This window comes from Bidens hawaiensis, unplaced genomic scaffold (genome assembly GCF_021521415.1).
Source record: "Bidens hawaiensis isolate Kalapana, Puna unplaced genomic scaffold, B.hawaiensis_p1.1 tig00024225_1, whole genome shotgun sequence".
NCBI classification, from domain to species: domain Eukaryota; kingdom Viridiplantae; phylum Streptophyta; class Magnoliopsida; order Asterales; family Asteraceae; genus Bidens; species Bidens hawaiensis.
The window spans coordinates 242819-261222 of NW_027493804.1; the positions used below are offsets into that span (position 1 = coordinate 242819).

Consider the following 18404-nt stretch of genomic DNA (forward strand, 5'->3'; position numbering starts at 1 on the left):
TTATAAATGATCACTCACTACCTTTATCCATATCTTTATTTTCAGCATCTTGACTCGACCCACCATTGTTCTTTCTAATTCGATTAACATCTGCGCACAATTGACTCAATGTTGCATGATGTCTGATGTAACACAAAGTGTACATCTTTTAGCATCAAATTACCCCTATATATATATAAAGCTCCATGCAAATTCATTGTATTTGGTACTTATTTGAGTTATTTGTGCATGTGCAAGTCCGGGCATTCGCCCGACGAAGAAATGACAAAAGGATGGCGCTTCTAGGACAAAAACCAGATTCTGCCCAGATGTTTACGACCGTGCCAAGAAGTGGTACGGCCGTGCCAAGGAGTGGCACGACCGTGCCAAGCCAAGCAGCCCATGCACTGGGTAGTGCCGAGCCAAGTGACACGGCACTACCGTGCCAGATAGGGATGAGCTTTTTTTCCCAAATACCGAAACCGTACCGCTACCGTACCGGTACCGTACCAATACCGTACCGGTACCGATCGTAAGCGGTACCGGTATCGGCATTCATTTTTCTTGAATTCGGTATCAGTAAAAAGCGGTATCGGTACCGGTACTTTGCGGTAAAAAACGGTATTGGTACCGAATTTATATAAGATAAATCTAGATATTTTTTAGGGGATCCTATTTCAACTTTTGAAAATATCACTGATTATGTTTACCTATTTTATTCGAATTTTAAACCATTATCCTCATTAAAAAATTTCATAACACTATCTCCACCAAAGAACAATCTGAAGTTAATGGTATGAAACTATGAATTACTTAATACGATTATTTACTTATGAGTCGTAATTTTTTAATGTGCCATTCAAACTGAATATTGTGTCTTCATAACCATTGATACAAAATATTTCTTTTGTGCGGACCAAGAAACAAGATTTTGGATTTGTAAGTATTTTATAAAAAAAAAGGAAAATTGGTTTTTATTGGTCCCAACTATTTCATTTTTGTTGGCGCTGGTCCCAACTTTCATTTTGGCTAGCAATGGTTCCAACTTTAACAATCGTTTCTTCAACCAGTCCGCGACTAACGGAGTACTAACTCCGTTATGTTTTTGCTGATGTGTCCATCTAAGTTGTTAAAAAAATGTTACGTGGTAGGCACCTCCCCACACCCTATCCAACCGCCACCCCCACCACCACCGCCCAACGCCGCATCAGCATCGCCGTCGACTTCTCCGACGAGTTTGCCTTCGCCGTTAAATGGGCAGTCGACTCTTCGACGAGTTCGAACATGAGAATGTGTTTGTACTTAACTTATTACATTCTTATATCATCCCAACACATCCACCAATTAAAACCAAACTCTCTGGAGCTTCAACAACCATTCCCTCAATCGAATCAGAGCTATGCAACACCGACTTACGATCAATCGGAGGTAAATCATTGCCTAATTCATCCACACTTCGCAAATACACACATTTCCAAGGCCCCAAATTTCTTTAGGAAAGTTAGATGTGTTCGTAAATCAATTTGTTATGTTGGGTTTTTTCTAGAATTAGCAATTAATTGCATTATTTGTAGCTTCCGTCAGGCAATTTGACATTAGAACTGTCAAATTTAAGGTTGACTCTTCGTTGTCGGTGTCAATGTCTGCAATTGATAAGTCAACGGATCCCCAGTCAGCGCCGTAGAGGACGGAGGTGGGCCTAACGTGGGTTAAGATGACGGCGTCGCCAGGACGGAGGTACTGGTTGACGGCCCATTTGAAGGCGAAGGCGGACAGCGTCGCCGGGACGGAGGTACTGGTTAACGGCCCATTTGACGGCGAAGGCGGACTCGTCAGAGAGGTCGACGGCGATGCCAATGCGGCGTTGGGCGGTGGTGGTGGGGGTGGCGGGAGTGGCTGTAGGACGGTGGTGTGGGGAGGTGGCTGCCACGTAACATTTTTTTGACAACTCAAATGGACACATCAGCAAAAACATAACAGAGTTAGTACTCCGTTAGTCGCGGACTGGTGGAAGAAACAAATGTTAAAGTTGGGACCACTGCTAGCCAAAATGAAAGTTGGGACCAGCGCCGACAAAAATGAAATAGTTTGGACCAACAAAAACCAATTTTCCAAAAAAAAAACTTGTCACTTTGTGATTTCCATTTTATCACAATAGGTTTAAAAAGTTAAGTGTATTAATGATAATCAATGATATATAATAATTTTAAGGTCATAGAATCAACTAAAAACCATTTTTTAACCGGATAAAAAGCTACTTTGTACCAATTAAATGTTAAAAAGTACCAAAATGCTAAAGCGGTATCAAAGTGGTAAATTACCGAAATACCGGTACCAATACCGATAGCGTACCGGTACCGAACCGATGTATTCGGTACGGTATTCGGTTCCTATTTTTCTTCAAATGCGGTATCGGTACTTTCGATATCGGTACCGGTACGGTATCGGTATAGTACCGATCTCATCCCTAGTGCCAGATGTCGTGCACGAGCGTTCGGTGCCGAGCAGTAGGGCCAGTGCACACCGGTGTATTGGTTAGTACTGAATCAAGACTAGGCACGATCGTGCCAGACCTGAGTTAAGCAGATCTTGCACGTGGTAGTGCAGCAGCCAGTGCCAGCCATGCATGGCCATGCCATATCTTTGCACAGTCGTGGCAAACCTCTCAAAGAAAATGCAAATTTGGTTAGCCAAAAGAAAAACATTGACTTACTATCTTGTGCACGGCCGTGCACTAGATGTGCACGACCGTGCACTTTTTCCATACAGCTTTATAAACATTCACTCCTCTTCATATTGGGTGCGTGGAGTCTAGGCAAAATTGTGAAGGTGTTATAAGAAGAATTTGAAGGCTTCCATCATCCACAAGATTCATCATTCCATTCTTCAGTCTTGCTTCAATATAGTTTGCATTTCCTTGTTCTTGAACATGATTTGTATGCTAGTTTTTAGTTTGATTTTAGTTGTATAAAGCCTTATGGGCTAAATACTCTTGCTATCTAAACAATGTTGAAACTCTTATTAGTGTGATAGATTATTTATGCATGATTTTGGTAAGTTGGTGTTCTTTCAAGGTTATGTTCAACTAATGAGTTGATATTGATGGTTTTCATGCTTGTTAGAGTTGAATGACTTTGTTAGTTTTGCAAATGCATAGACATTGATGTTGGAAAACTATGTTTTAGGTGTTTGTTTGTAGACTTGAATGCTTATGCATGCTTTTACATCTCTATGTTAGGAATGACTAGTGAAAACTAATTTGGTTATGAAAATTGTTGACTAGTATGGTTGATGAGTGTTATAATTCTTGACTTGGTGATGAAAATTGTTGACTAGTTAAAGAATTATAAGTTGATGTTGATTTCATAAGTTTGACTAGTTTAATGTAATTTTAGGTGGTTAGAATGTTTGTGCATGCTAGCTTTCCTTTGATTATGATACTTTGTTGTTTTGACAAACAATTTAGTCTATGTTGATTTTTTGATTAAAACCCATCATGCTGATCATTTGCTAGTATTATATTGCTTGATAGTAATCTAAAATTTATTTTTAGATTCATGATGTTTTACCGTATCATTGTTATTTTATCATGTTAGTAGTGTGGATTCATGTCTAGATTGCATTGTCGGATTAACTGTTTCTTGTGTTTTTACTCGCTTATTTTTGTTGTATGCATTTTAGTTAAGAAAAATTCAAATCAAGATTGTTTTGTTCAGTTAGTCATTTACAAAGATTTAGTATTAGAAAATCACTGTATCCATGGATTGACACTCGGTTCTTACCGACACTTTATTACAAAAGATAGGTACAATTTCCTTTCATGTGTGGTTTAGTTGTAGGTGAAAACCTATTTTTAAAACCCCGATTTGTGTGAAACTTTTTGCTTAAAATTTACATATATATTCACGCACATCAAGTTTTTTGCACCGTTTCCGTGGATACGGTGATTTTTAGAGAACGATCCGAGTCTTTGATTAGCCTTGTTGATATTTTCGATCTATTTTACTTTTTTTTTCATTCTTATTCATCTTATTTTTATTTTTAGTTAGTTTAGTGTCTTTGTTAGTTTAGTTTCCGCGCTCTTTTGGGTAACGAATATCCACCACGCCTGCTCCTGAGCTTGTCTCACCTGTCACACACCAACCTAAGGCGGAACATGACGGGGCACGACATAATTTGTATCATAGCTCAAAAAACACTAAAAATAATGTGTCAATTTCTAATTTATTCATTCAAATCATCGTACACAAGAGTTTCACAAAACAAAAACATTACATCGAACTCAAACTAACAAATTGTTCTTTATTTTAATAAAACCTAAAGTCCAACTAAGTCTCGCATCTTCAAGCATACCCAAATAGCTACATCGATATGCGTAAAAATAGATAATTTTGTCAACATAAAGTTGAGCAAGTAATCACAAGTTGAGATATATATAATAATAAGAAATGGCAAATCCTTGCGATATCATGCATTACTTCAACTAGCATAACATAAATAAAATTCATTTGGCCATGATTCATCGAACACAATAAATGGCTACTAAATAATAAATACAAATAAGGGTGTCGTTTAGCCATGATCTATCGAACACGATCTATGGCTACTAAGACGGCGTATGATCATACTATGAGGATGAGGATGAGATACCAACCATCCATAAAAACTGTAAACACATAATCAAGTAGCATTTAACAACTCATCGAGCAATGCCACAATATGCAGATAATGGAATTGAGTTTGATAATTTAATTTAGTGCATAAATAAACTTCGGTTTTGAGTACGCATAAGTCCTCAAAACAAAAATAGAAAAAAGGAAGTGTGATTACTCACCTTGATTAGTGAACGAAAAGATCGAGTCTTTGGTTAACATTGGGTGAGTCATAATGAGTAATCCCTAAATCCAAGTAATAAAGCTTCTGTAGAATGTGTTGGATAAATAAAGGTAAAAGAAACATATATGTATAAAAATAACACAATTAGAAGTTGAAAAAGAATCAAGAAAAACGAAATCAGTTTTGGACAGATTTCTGTCACCGATCGCATAAATGTTTAAAAATATCAATAACTTCTCAAAAATTATAAAAATATTCAGTAAACTAAATTAATATGTAAGGAACAACTTTGATTTAGAAAGTTTGTCCAGATTTTGGCCCAAGATAGGCTAAAATAGTCGATCTTCACAGAGAGTATAAATCTGCGCACTAATTTTAAAATAACGATTGTGAAGCCATACGAAAGAATAAAAATACAAATAAATAGTAGTTAGAACCGTAACTCAATAAAGTTAATAATAGGATTTGTCCTTGCATCATTACAGTTTGTTATGACCAAGTTATTTCCTAACCTTTGTCGAAAAATTCTGTTATCAAATCTGGAACATTGTAAACAACAATGTTTTTTTATGCTTTGGAATGGATTTTGATAAAGAAAATTATGAACAACTTGTGGTATGATAAATACAATATACTTGGTCATGTATCATCAAAATCCTAATGGTTCTTAAATCAAAATAAATAAAACAAACAAAAACTTTAAGAATGTAAGAACATGCTAAGGTGTGACCATAAAGGATAATCTTGCAGCATTATGTTTGTCTCCTCCACGCTATACACCATAGTGTATAGATTAGGTAGGATAATAAATATAATTAGGTGATGGTCTTAGAACCATTATAACAATAAGAAAATAAGAAGGGATGAAGAACAAAGAAAAGAAAACATAAACAAGAACAAACTTTATGCCTACCTTGTGATATTTAGAACAAACATAAGAAAAATGTTAAAAAAAAACTCCATTAGAAGAATTATTATTAGAGAGAGAAAAAGGAGAAGAATGAGCCAAAGAAAAAGATTAAAATAAGAGGGTATTTATAGTTGTGATTAGAAAGAGGTTAATAAGCAAGTCCTGCAGAGAAAATTATGTTTGCAAAATGTTAGAAAGATACTTTTCTTTTAATAAAAGATGTCAAATAAAATACTTAGAATAAAATTAATTTAAGATGACCATAATTATTTATGTTACATGTTAAATATTAATCTTGACATACCCGGTTCAACGTGTCAAATTAACAATTACACATGTAAACAATGAAATGAACATAGATTCAAGTATTTGCACATATGAGAATAATGTTAATAACTTGAAATGAATAATTTATAATTTAATAATAATAATAATAATAATAATAATAATAATAATAATAATATAGCATTGAAATCGATGTTGTAACTTAACAATACAAATCAATGATAAACATCATAAAAAATAATAATAATCTTTCATGAAAATAAAAAATTTTAAGCGGGCCGTGTTTTCGGGTTTGAAAAATAGCATATGTTACACACACTTGTTTGAATTTTACTACTAAATCGTTGTGTTTATTTTAACCGAAAGTAAATATCACAGTGGTTTTGGTTTAACAAGTAAATTTCAAAGGAATTTAAAGATAATATTTTCTAATTTTTATAAAGATGATCAAGGATAAAAGTGTACCATCTTGGTTAAAGCTCCTCTTAACTTCGTTTAACAATTAATTAGTAAACATGTAATATAAACTTGCTTTGGTAATTAAATGTGAAATAACACCTTATTTCTAAGTAATGTTATTCCATGATAGTTAAAAAAAAGAGATGTGCATAACTTCATGACCTCCACAAAAACATCATTTTATGTAAGCAAGTTGATTTACATTAAGTACTCATGAATAACTTACTTTAAAGATGAGACAATTCCGTAAATTACTAAGTGAATTGTCCTTTATATTTTAGTAAAAATAACATTTGTATTATACTTAAAATACCAATTAAGACTAGTTACCAAGTATTAACCCGCACAACTCTTGGACAATTATGGAACTTTGTAATAACCACCCGAGGGTTGTTTAAAATAGATTATGTTGTGCACTCACTTGACAAGTAACCTAACAATTTTAGTGGATTAACCTTAACAACCCGTTTTCACATCGTTGTCAACTTTGCCATTTTAAAGATGATTAATTACTACCAATACTTCGTTTGGTCCACGTTCATATTAGGATTTATATTTTATCAACCAATGCCTCTCAAGAATGACAGTTCCCCGGCTTATCATCAAGATCGGCACTTGGTGTCTCTTTTAAAGATGTTATAACATTCCTCATCAAGTGATAATTACAACATAATCTTTACTTTTTATAAACCAATCACAGGTTTGGCCAATATTATTAAACCTTAGTTAAGAATCATTATAAACCAAGAAGGTGCCATGAAAGTTTAGCCAATAATATGCAAAGTGTTATACATAAAAGTAATAGATACAAACATAATCAAATTGAAACAATCTAACCAATTTTGATGACTAATCTTTGATGCTAATGACTTCTTCTAAGAACTTAATCTCCTTGATATTCAAAAGATGCATGGATGGATGTGATAATTCCTTTATTAATGGTGGTGGAAAGAGGTGCGCGAAGTGAATTAATGGAGTATTTATGGTGATCAAGCCTCTTTCATTCAATGAAGAAAGACAATGTGTTTATAGGTTGATCAGGGCATCTCAACACGGCCCGTGTTGAGGGTTTTGTTGGATAGTTTTAATTGCCTGCTGTCAGAAAGTACATCAGGTGAGAGAACATGACCCGTTTTGGGTATGGGCAAAGCCCGTGGTGAGTTTCAGAAGCTTCCATTTATCTTTTTTCTTGTACTATCACCATGGGGTGTGTTGGGATCAACATGGCCCGTGATTTCATCATTTTTTTCCTTTTGTACTTTCACCATGAGGTTTGGTAATGTCAATATGGGCCATGTTGGAATTTATAAATTTTGTCTTTTCCTCATATGCTTGCAACGTGGGTCATGCCTTGCTTCAACATGAGATGCGTTGAATTGGTTTTCATAGTTTTCTCTGTTTTTCTTCGTATATCAGCTTGTTTTATTCTTTAAGATTATAATTACCTAGAAATAGAAATGAAAAACATTAGTGGTTATTTATTCTAATATTATTGTTGATATTATGCCTGTTTGAAGATATTTTAGTGCTGAAAAGATGTATAAATTTATATACATCATGCATCTACAATCGAATATTGCAATTTTGAACAAAAAGGCTTTATTATATAAACAAATTATCTAACATGAAGAAAAGCGAATAAAGTTTTCTTGATCGTTCGTTCGTTAAGAAAATGAGTGTGAACTCACTATTAGTATAAGGCAAACAGTTTATGAACGCAAACAAACTAACATAACTGAGCATAAAATAAGCAGGCATAAAAATGAGTGAACGGCAATTACAAGTAAACATGAACATAGATATATGTTGGACATAAAATTATTATAACTAGGTCAAATTCTATAGGGCAATTATATAACTAAACTAAATTGTAATAAACTAAAAAATTTAAATGAATAGTAAACAAACAAACGTGAACCGGTTAGCATAAAGGAACGGAGATAAATAAACATAATTGAACAAACGAGACATATGTTAACCATCATTCACATAACTAGATGGGCAAGAAAACTGTTGATGTTCATTTGTTTATTTAATAAATAAGATAAACAAACTTCTCATCAAAAAGGTTACGAATGGTTCAATAAATGTTCAATTTTTGTATATGCCTAAACGCAAGAACTAGCAACGTAACAGCTAGAACCGCTTGAGTAACTATAACAAGAGCACAACCCATTCTTTTGATACTTATGTGTTTTGTGGTTAAATTTGATCAACAACACTTCCAAATTCATGTAGTGGGTTAGCCAAGGATGAATATGAAACAATTTCTTCATGTATTTTCATAATGTACGGACCCCTTTGGGCTAGCTTGATGATCTGTATAACTTATTGATGGTTATTGGCTTGTGAAGAGAAGATAAAGATTCAAGGTTTTGACTAGGTATATATGGTTTTACTTTGTGGTTCTAGTTTCCACATAGATGAATTTAATGAGGGAATAGATGATATGATGATGACGTACAACTCTTGAATGATGATGATGAATTGTGACTAGTTAATGATAATGACCATGAAGACCTGGAACAACGTCGTCTTGTGTTCTCGGTGTTTCAAGAAATTAAAGCAAGCATATGTACCGTACACTTAAAAGAATGATATTTTATTAGAAAATAACCTACACTAATATGGCATTCTAGATCATTTCTTAATTAACCCAATATCATGAAAAGTCTCTATTAAATATAGCAATTACATGATCAGTGTAATGACACTATCTGAAAAGCTCAAAACTCTCTCCTTTTGATGTCTTGTATATGCATTAATGGAGAGACCACTAGAACATCACCCAAGCATCTCGGGGGGGGGGGGGGGGGGGGGGGGGGGGGATCTCTGGGTGGTGGTAATTCCTTCCAATCATCATCATTCCATGCCAAATCATTACACTTACTAATGGTCCGGTATAATTCTTATATTTTAATGTATTAAATGTTTAGTTTTATTGAATTTATGTGTGAACTATGGTACTTCAAGCGTGATTTTGTGTTTCAGGTTGTTGAATGCTAATGGTGTTTATTAATGCTATATATGATCTTAGATTGACGTTTCGGGATGAGTAGAAGTGACCAGAACGCGTTCCAAGGCATAAATGTGAAAAAATTCCTTTTAAAAAGCCCTGTCGCGCTACGAAACGGGTTGGAGCATGCTTCTTTGCGCTACGCAAAGGAGATAGAGACCCAAAAACGACTCTTTTGTCCTTCGCACCACGTGAAGGACGAGTTACTACAGTTTTGCGCTATGTGAAGAAGATTTATGACGGGAAAATTAAACCTAATTGTTTATAAAACTAATTTTCAGCCTCCATTCGACATATCCTTCATTCCAGAGACCATTAACGACCTAGGATGCGATTTTTGCACCATCTCACAGCTCTCGGTTCGTTGATTCATCCATGCTCTCTCCCATTCAACACATAAGCAAGCTGATTATTATGTATAGGCAAGGCTAAACCATTTGTGACCACTTTAGGTGTAGGGTTTTTGTATGAAACTGAATGTATTTGTGTTTCTTATCTATCATTGGATTAAAGTATGATTAGTTTTATGATTAATCTATCTTTATGTTTGTTTCGATTGTTTAAACAGTTGCTTGTCTGGGAATAGGGTTTATCATAAATTGGTTTTGTTCATCAATATTTAGGATTAAGTTCTTATAGTCATTGAACTGTTACATTCGATCATCAATTTGCCTAAAATCTTATATTAGCAAACTAGTAATTTGGTAGACCACGTTCAGTTGTGTCAATTAATCGGATTAGGTTATGTGTATCAGCACAACCAAGCTACCATGTCTATATGTTTATCCAATTGACAGGATTCATAGTAGTTTAATTGGCTACATAACCTGAACATGAAGTGTATCACCCATTTCCTGAATTGTTTACAACTAAAAGTAACCGTGTTTTCATTAAACAAATCTTTTAAACTGTTTGACATCGACTGTCCGCCTATAATAATTAAGGGATAAATCATGAGTTTAACTTGCACTTTCCTTTGATTCCCCGAGAAGACGACCTTACTTACCTATACTAGTTATAAATATTTAAGTATTAAAATACTTGTTTTTATATTAGAGCACGACATCTACATCGCTTACGCTTATTCAAGAAGAGGGCGCCAAAAAAACATTATATGATAATTGTGTTGTTAGTTAAACCAATATGCTTGTTTGATGGTTTTGTTAGTAATTGATTCTCTGCCTACATAGCAATAACGTGACGGTAGTGCTTTCACTGCACTTGGTCTAAGAGTGGTAAGAAATATTAGGATTATGGCTTTATCCTTCTCCCGACTTCAAAAGATAATCATCTCTACAAGGATATTTAAGTTACGTTGATGACTAAATCTACATATTAGCGGTAGGTATTCTAGTGCGCCCATATTTTAATGATATAATTAACATATCTTGTTTATTTATAGAGCCACGTGATAGAATTATAGAAACTAGTTTCAAAGTATTACCCATATGCTACCTTCCCACGTTATCTCCCCACAATTGCATATATCTGTATATGCATGTATATGAAGATTCCAGAGAGAGAGAGGGGGAGACAAGTCAAAGAAAATGAAGTGGCAAGGTGATGGGGTTTACATTTAACAAACTTTATCATTTATGAGTGCAAAAAGGGAACTCATTTAAAAGTTTTACATAATGTATTGTTGGACGAATATTATTATATGTATTATATATCCATAATGTATATCAGATTTTTAATTATATATTAAAAGGAAGTTTGACACAGTACAACAACTCATGTGCGGAAGGAATTACCCTGGTAATTAAGCCACTGCCACCTTACTCCTTTCAATTCTTTTGGCTTACTTCTGTCAACCTTTTCCAAGAAGATTGATAGCAGTATCACCGGCAATAGATAGAAATTTGAAATGATTAATAAAATGGATAGTTCAACGATCGATTTTCGGATACAAATTCACTACCGAAAACAAACTATCAGGCTATGATCTTTAACAGAAGATACAGACACACTACTCTGGATAAGAAACTGTCAAAAAACATCACTCAAGATGCCAAAATCGAGCTAGCTAGCATAGACAAAATCAATTTTACACAAAAATCCATTGAGATAAAATAAACCAAGAGAAACTTTTCTAACATAAACATCACAGCCTTCATCTTGCATACGGAATACATAAAAAAAAGAAAAACAAACTAACCCACTAAACACTATCCCATGATTTCCGCTACCTAATTTCTAAAAAATAAATACTTGCATTCAAAAAAACACAAACAAAATAATAAAAGGGGGTTGCGGAACCTCTTCAGCTTCTAGGTCTCAAAGCTTCGTTTTTAGCAGGATTGACTTTGTTGTTCAAAAGGGGGTTGCGGCGCAGCTTGTTGCCCGTTTGCCTGCCACTTTATTGTAATCGTTTTATAGTAAATTATATAAAACTTACAGTGACAAATAATAAAATAAATAAAGTAAACATGAAAAAGAAATACAAATAAAATGTGGCTCCATTTGTTGTGGATGGGTCGAATCTTAGTGGGTCTTCAGGTTCGAGTGCGGTTAAGTACATGTCCCAATCGACCCACTTGATGAACCGGACCTGATGCATAACAAAGATGCTTGAATAACTCAAAGCAATGATGTGCTCATCAGAGGTACTAATTGTATCTTTTACCTGCATTACAATTTAGAAAAACCACTTATATGTGTGACAATGTATTCTCAACTTTGAATACTTCAAATTTCAATATATACACTCACATGTGTGTGCTTAATTAGAAACGCGCTAGGATCGGTTAGACCGGATTTAAGAGCTAGATAAAACCGTAATTTGTTTAAAGTTTAAAAGCTGTTAGAAATAGAAAAATCTTTAACATAATCTTCAATTTAAGCCCAATTCTCAATAGGCTTCATATACATCTCCTAGGGGTGAGCCTTTGAAAAGGCCATCCAAAAAAATGTGCCTGTCTAGACCGCACCGATCTCCTGTCTGACTGGCTAGCTAGTTACCCTAGACGTGAAAACACTAGTTAAAACACTTGATACAAACACTTCAGAAGTTTTCATAAACTTTTACTCAAAATTAATTTTGTATTAAACAGGACCTTTATATTAGATTTTTTTCTAAAAACTCGTATATTATAAGGGTTGAATAAAGAATATATTAAATAAAATAGTTAGTATTAACTATCTTTAGTTTTTTGCCATTGAGAGAATAGCCAAGAATCTTAAGTTGATCCCAGGATCCAAGTACAATTTCCTTATTGACCGTAATGATGTTTACTGTTTACAACCACTAATTTATGAAGCATTTCCCAAAAAATATGCATTACAATTACATTTTAATAAATTAAAAACTAAAAGAAGAAGTAAGCGTCCATTAGCTTATATTTTCTCTGAACATTGCTAAGTTATTGTTCCTTGGGGATTTTCCTTTTCTAGATTAATTGAAGGAATCTGTTTTTAAGGATAATCCTATAACAAATTGTCATTGTTTAATGTCAAATTGTTTCCTTTTTTAGAAAAATCCTAAATAATCGGCCATATTATGGTTTGGTAGAAGCAAAGCAAACGAATCCTGTCCCAAAGTAAACCAAACTCTTGGAATGTTGCCAAAAAGTCTATTGATTTTTTTAGATATTAAGCATCATCATTAGCGTATTAATTTGTAATTCAATTTTAGATGTTAATTTCTTGATGTATTTAATTCTACATGGAATAAATATGTACAAAAACATACTTATTATATATCATGGTATTTTAAAATTTTAAAAGCATGCATTTTTTAATATATTCATACGTGTATGTATTGCATACGTATGTATGTATATCCCTTCATCTCTCCCTTAGTGAGCAAACGTAAGATGGAAGGAAACGTGTCAAACAAACAAACTTTCCAACTGTTTGTTGTTGTCCTAGCTATAAATACCCATGATGTCTGTCAAGTGTAATCTTTCTTAATTTACTTGAAATCTGTTCGCATGTCCGGTTTCCATATATCCAAAAGAAGATGTGTCTCATCAGATTCAAATTTCCCTTTAAATTCACATTCAAAGGTAAATTCCCATGTTTCCATCATCATCAACCTTTAAAAGCTTCTCTTGTTTACGTGCGGCCTTCCGGTGTTTCGGTTTGTGATTTACAACATATATATATACATAACATAAGACTATCTCCATTGATGGGTGTCCTTTTGTAAGGGTTTTGCCCATTTCCATTAAGAAAAATAGCTTTATTTTTGTTTTAACCTCTTCATGTGCTTCAACGACCTTATACATGCTGTGCCTTTATGACTTTGCAAGAGCAAAATGCTATTTTTTAGTCAATCTATTAGGAATAGGCCTATATAGTTATGGTTTATTTACGTTAACCTTTAGTTAAATACTTAAATTGGAGAAAAGCTCTAATGCAATACGGTATAATCTTCGATTATTTTTTCATCAATATAATCCAATTATTCTCAATAAGCTCATTCAACGACGTAAAATATTCTCATGTGATAAAAGTATCAATAAAAAGATCCCATAATTCCAACTAGGAATTCAAAAGTCCGAGTAACAAAGTTAATCCAAAGAACCCATTATTTGAATCAATACATCTTTAAGTTAATTTTAAATCATTCTAAATATAGTAATTTGGTAAAGTAACCAAAACATGTAATCTATTTGCTTTTTTTACAGATTATTTAACATGTACAAATTAGCTAATTGTTATTTTTTCGTAAGAAGTTTATTAAAATTATCTCACAGATTATTATGCTGGTAAATTATTTGTTTTAATAAGTTAATTAATATTTTATAAGATATCTTATTTTGCATAAAAAATAATTTCATTACTAATAAAATTAAAAGGGAAATATACGAATTTTTATGAATAATTGTAAACTGAAAGAGAAAATGTATGGTTTTAAAAGACTAGTGGAAATCTAATATGACTAAGCATTTAACTAAACGTGCTTGTTAAAATTTTTAGCTCTTACGGGTGAATATAAGTATTTGTATATTTTGAAGTAAAAGTATTTATAAATATGAACAATTAATAAAAGAAAAAAATGAAATTTATAATATTAGATTTGTACGATATATAAATTTTATATATGATGATGATCTATAATATACACCTAACAATTTGTCCAAATTAGCTAGCAATTTTAATGATCTCGTTACGTGCAGTTTTTTAAATTTCTTCTTGTTGGTTATTTCAGGTAAATACAAGAAACAATCCACGAGTAAGCTTGTCAATGAGGCAAATGTTAGCAAAGAGTACCTCGATGTATTTAGGACCAAATCTTACGTAGATATTTGCCACAAAGTTCAAAGCCATATAGACATGGAACATGAATCATCTTCATCTTCTTCGAATTCGTGTGATCATTACATTCGCCAGTTTGACATCCTGTTCGAACCAGAACATGAAACCATGGCTAACTTAGCCACCAACTTTGACACACACTGCTTATTAATCCTTGATTTCTTCAATGCTGGCTTAGAATCATGGAAGATATGTGAAAAGCTTCTTCAATCAGTCCATCAAGCAAATGCAAATCATCATAGAATCAAAAGGGTCATCAAGATAGCTGAAAGAGTCCACAAAAGTGATCAACATTTTGAAATATACAAAGAGTTAGCTTTGTATTCATCCTTGGCAAACCCTCTATCGGATTTCAGCGCGGATAGGTTCCCCAAAATGCGTGACCATCTTAAACCCTTGCTAAAGAGGTTAACCACAAAACACTCAAGAATAAAGAGAAAGCGAAAACTCATCATATGTTTGAAAAAAGGTGTTGGTTGTGCACTTATAGCTTCTTATATCGTGTTAGTCGTTGCACTTTTGGTTCTTTCACTCCATGGGTTGGTTGGGATTGCAACATCTGCCGGGTTGCTGGCTTGTTCATTAGGGTTAACCAACAAGGCAAAGATGGCCAAGAAAGGTCTCAAGACGGGTGAGCTTAAACGGGTTAGTGTGTTACTAGATGTGGCTGCCAGAGGGATATACACATTGATAAAAGACTTTGATACAATTGGTTCACTTGCGGGAAGATTACACGATGAAGTCGAATTTGGGAGGGCGGTGGCTCGTAATTGTGTTGGAAGTCTAAAGTCTGATGCATTAGAGGAAGTGATGAGGGAGTTTAGGGATCATGAGACTCGCTTCATGGAGCAGATGGAAGAATTGAAGGATCATATTTACTTGTGCTTGCTCAATGTTAATAGATCAAGAAGGGCCCTTGTGGAAGAGATTATGCCTTGTAATTAGTTAGTTAGTTAGTTAGTTACAAAGGTGTTTAATTTAAAGATCATTAAGACACATGGTGTTGTTGATGATCATAATATATGTTCTCTATATATACATATAATAAGAAATCGTGTCCATGTTTTTGTTTCATTACATGTTTTAGTTATGTATTATCTTATATATTGTCATATTTTATTAAAATTATGAATTATTAGGAGGTCAAGGACGCTTCACGTCTACTTGTTCAGAGAGTGTCGTTAGATACATTTGTTGGCCCAAAACACAAAAATTATTGGTGAACAGAAGATATAGAGATGAACAAAAGCTTTGTTCGACACTTTTATTAATGAAAAGAAACTTATAGACTCTTACTAAAACATTCACCATATAAATAGGCTTTTTTAACTCAACCCTAACTTAGCCTCCAAGGTAAATAAACTACTAAATTAAACTTACCAAATACTAGACCATACCGTAAACCAAAAACAATACTAAAATAAAACTTGACACATGAACCCCTTCAACTTTCTCTATTATCCGTTTCAGGATTAACTTCTAATATTCCCCCTTACTCCTGACACAAAGCTGGATCGAGATCTTCATTCATGTCATCTTTCTTTTCATCCCACTTGATGCACCCGTATCCAAAGTGACCAAATTCACCATATTCAAAACACCTAAACTCACTTTTGTCCCGGGTTCCTCCTCCCACACATCTTCCACATCCTCTACCAAAACCTCTTCCCCTATCACGACTTTGGTTATCACCCCTTCCCTTTCCGTAGTGCCAACTTCTAGGATCAACCCTTTGATTACTTGAACTTCCTAGTAGTAGCTTACTTTGATCATTCTCTTCTAGTTCATAGAAAGCTTTGATACGTTCTTCAAAAGTCTTTATCCTCCCCATAGCTTCTTCAAAAGGCATAGTATAAATATCTAAATATTGTTCCATAGAGGCTATAATTGGTAGAAATTTCTTAGGAACCGAATTAATTAACTTCCTTACAATCACATTGTCTTTGAGGTTACAACTGAGACATCTATACCTTGCCCTCATGCCACTCAACTTGCTTGCAAACTCATTCACGATTTCATTCTCCTTCATCTTCAACGTCTCTAGTCCGTTCCTTAATGTTGATAAACGTGCTTTCTGAACCCGATCTTCTCCTACATACCGAACCTTGATTGATTCCCACACTTCTTTTGCACTTAAGTATTGTGAAACCTACTTCAAGATATCTTCCGATAATGTTTGAAAAATCATTGCTTTTGTTGTAGCAACCTTCCTCTCCATCATCTTCTTCTACTTTATTGACCGTTCCCCAAAAGCCATAAGCCTTCAATATTTGCTCAATCAGAATTACTCACATAGTGTAGTTTGTTTTGGTCAACCTGGGGCATTATAGAGACACATTACCTTACTCACGAACGGTTCTACTTCTTTGTCTCCTTACTCACGAACGGTTCTACTTCTTTGTCTCCTGACATGCTTTCTTATCGTTTTTTAGATCTCCTTCTTTCTTGCTAAGATCTTTCCTTCTTTCCTTCCTTCTTTCTTTCTTTATTTTCATTCTACCTTCTTTCAAGAACCGACTTGACTGCTTTCTTGGTTCAAAATCTGACTCTTGACTGTCTTTTTACCTTCTTCGAGAAACGAGTTATCGTTTACCTTCTTACTTACCTTCCTTGGGAAAATAAGCGTTGCTATATGGCTGTTTCTTTCTCATTGATCACAAAATCTGTGAGCAATTCTAAGTGGTGATTTTATTCAAATCTAAGTGGTGATTTTATCTAAAAAAACACAAACTCGATACCACCTCTTTGACTTTTTAGCAACTTGCCTACTGCTTATTTTCTCTTTTCTTCGATCAACTACAACCACCAATTTTGTGGTGGTATGCTTGGTACTTTTCTTCTTAAATTAATCCACCGTTTAGTTGAAAAAAATATCAACAGTTTTCAACTTCACCTTCTTGTTTTGATCACTTGCTTCCTTCATTGCTTTCTTTTTTAACCTGGTCATTTACATGCCTTCTTGATTTTAGCCTTGGCTCTAATATCAATTGTTGTCCTAAAACACAAAAATTATCGATGAACAGGAGATCTGAACAAAAACTTTGTTCGACACTTTTATTAATGAAAATTAAGAAACCTATAGACTCATACTAAAACACTAGGATAGAGCCCGTGTGATACACGGGTGGTTAAAAAAATAAAAGATAAAAAGTTAAATTTAATAATATACATAATAACATATCTTATGGATTAATTTATATTTGTATTTTAAAATAAATCAAAATGGAAGGTTGTGAATCTATACCAATTTAGAAAAAGAGAAAGCTAACATCAATTCATTCTAGTTAAGTTAGTAAGCTATAAATATTTTAAAAGCAATGTAATGAGTTCAATTCTTATCAACAAAATATTTTTTATTTTATCATTCATGAAGGGGAAAATATAAAAATAAAAACTTGTACACTTGGCAGCCTATGCAGAGGGTTTAATTGAATGACACATGATGTGACATCTGCCCCGATTCGACCCGACCCAGGTACCCGTTTCTCTGACCCGATCTCTTTCTTTTATGATTTAATATTTATTTATACTTATATTTTACTTTTAATAATAATAATATATTTTCCTTCCCGCATCTTTCTCTCTCTTTCTTTCCGCCGTCCCGTCCCTCTTCCTTCTTCCTCTTTTCTTTCCGCCTTCCTTTTCTCTTGTCGCCGT

General features: G+C 33.8%; 1 protein-coding gene across 1 annotated transcript; it reads left to right on the plus strand.

Moving 5' to 3' along the window:
* Positions 1-1693: 1693 nt before the first annotated feature.
* Positions 1694-15737, plus strand: LOC143568754 (UPF0496 protein At1g20180-like). The gene is made up of 2 exons (XM_077054825.1): positions 1694-1877; positions 14641-15737. Exons 1-2 carry the CDS (start codon positions 1694-1696, stop codon positions 15690-15692), a joined length of 1236 nt encoding a protein of 411 aa, XP_076910940.1. The 3' UTR covers positions 15693-15737.
* Positions 15738-18404: the final 2667 nt, after the last annotated feature.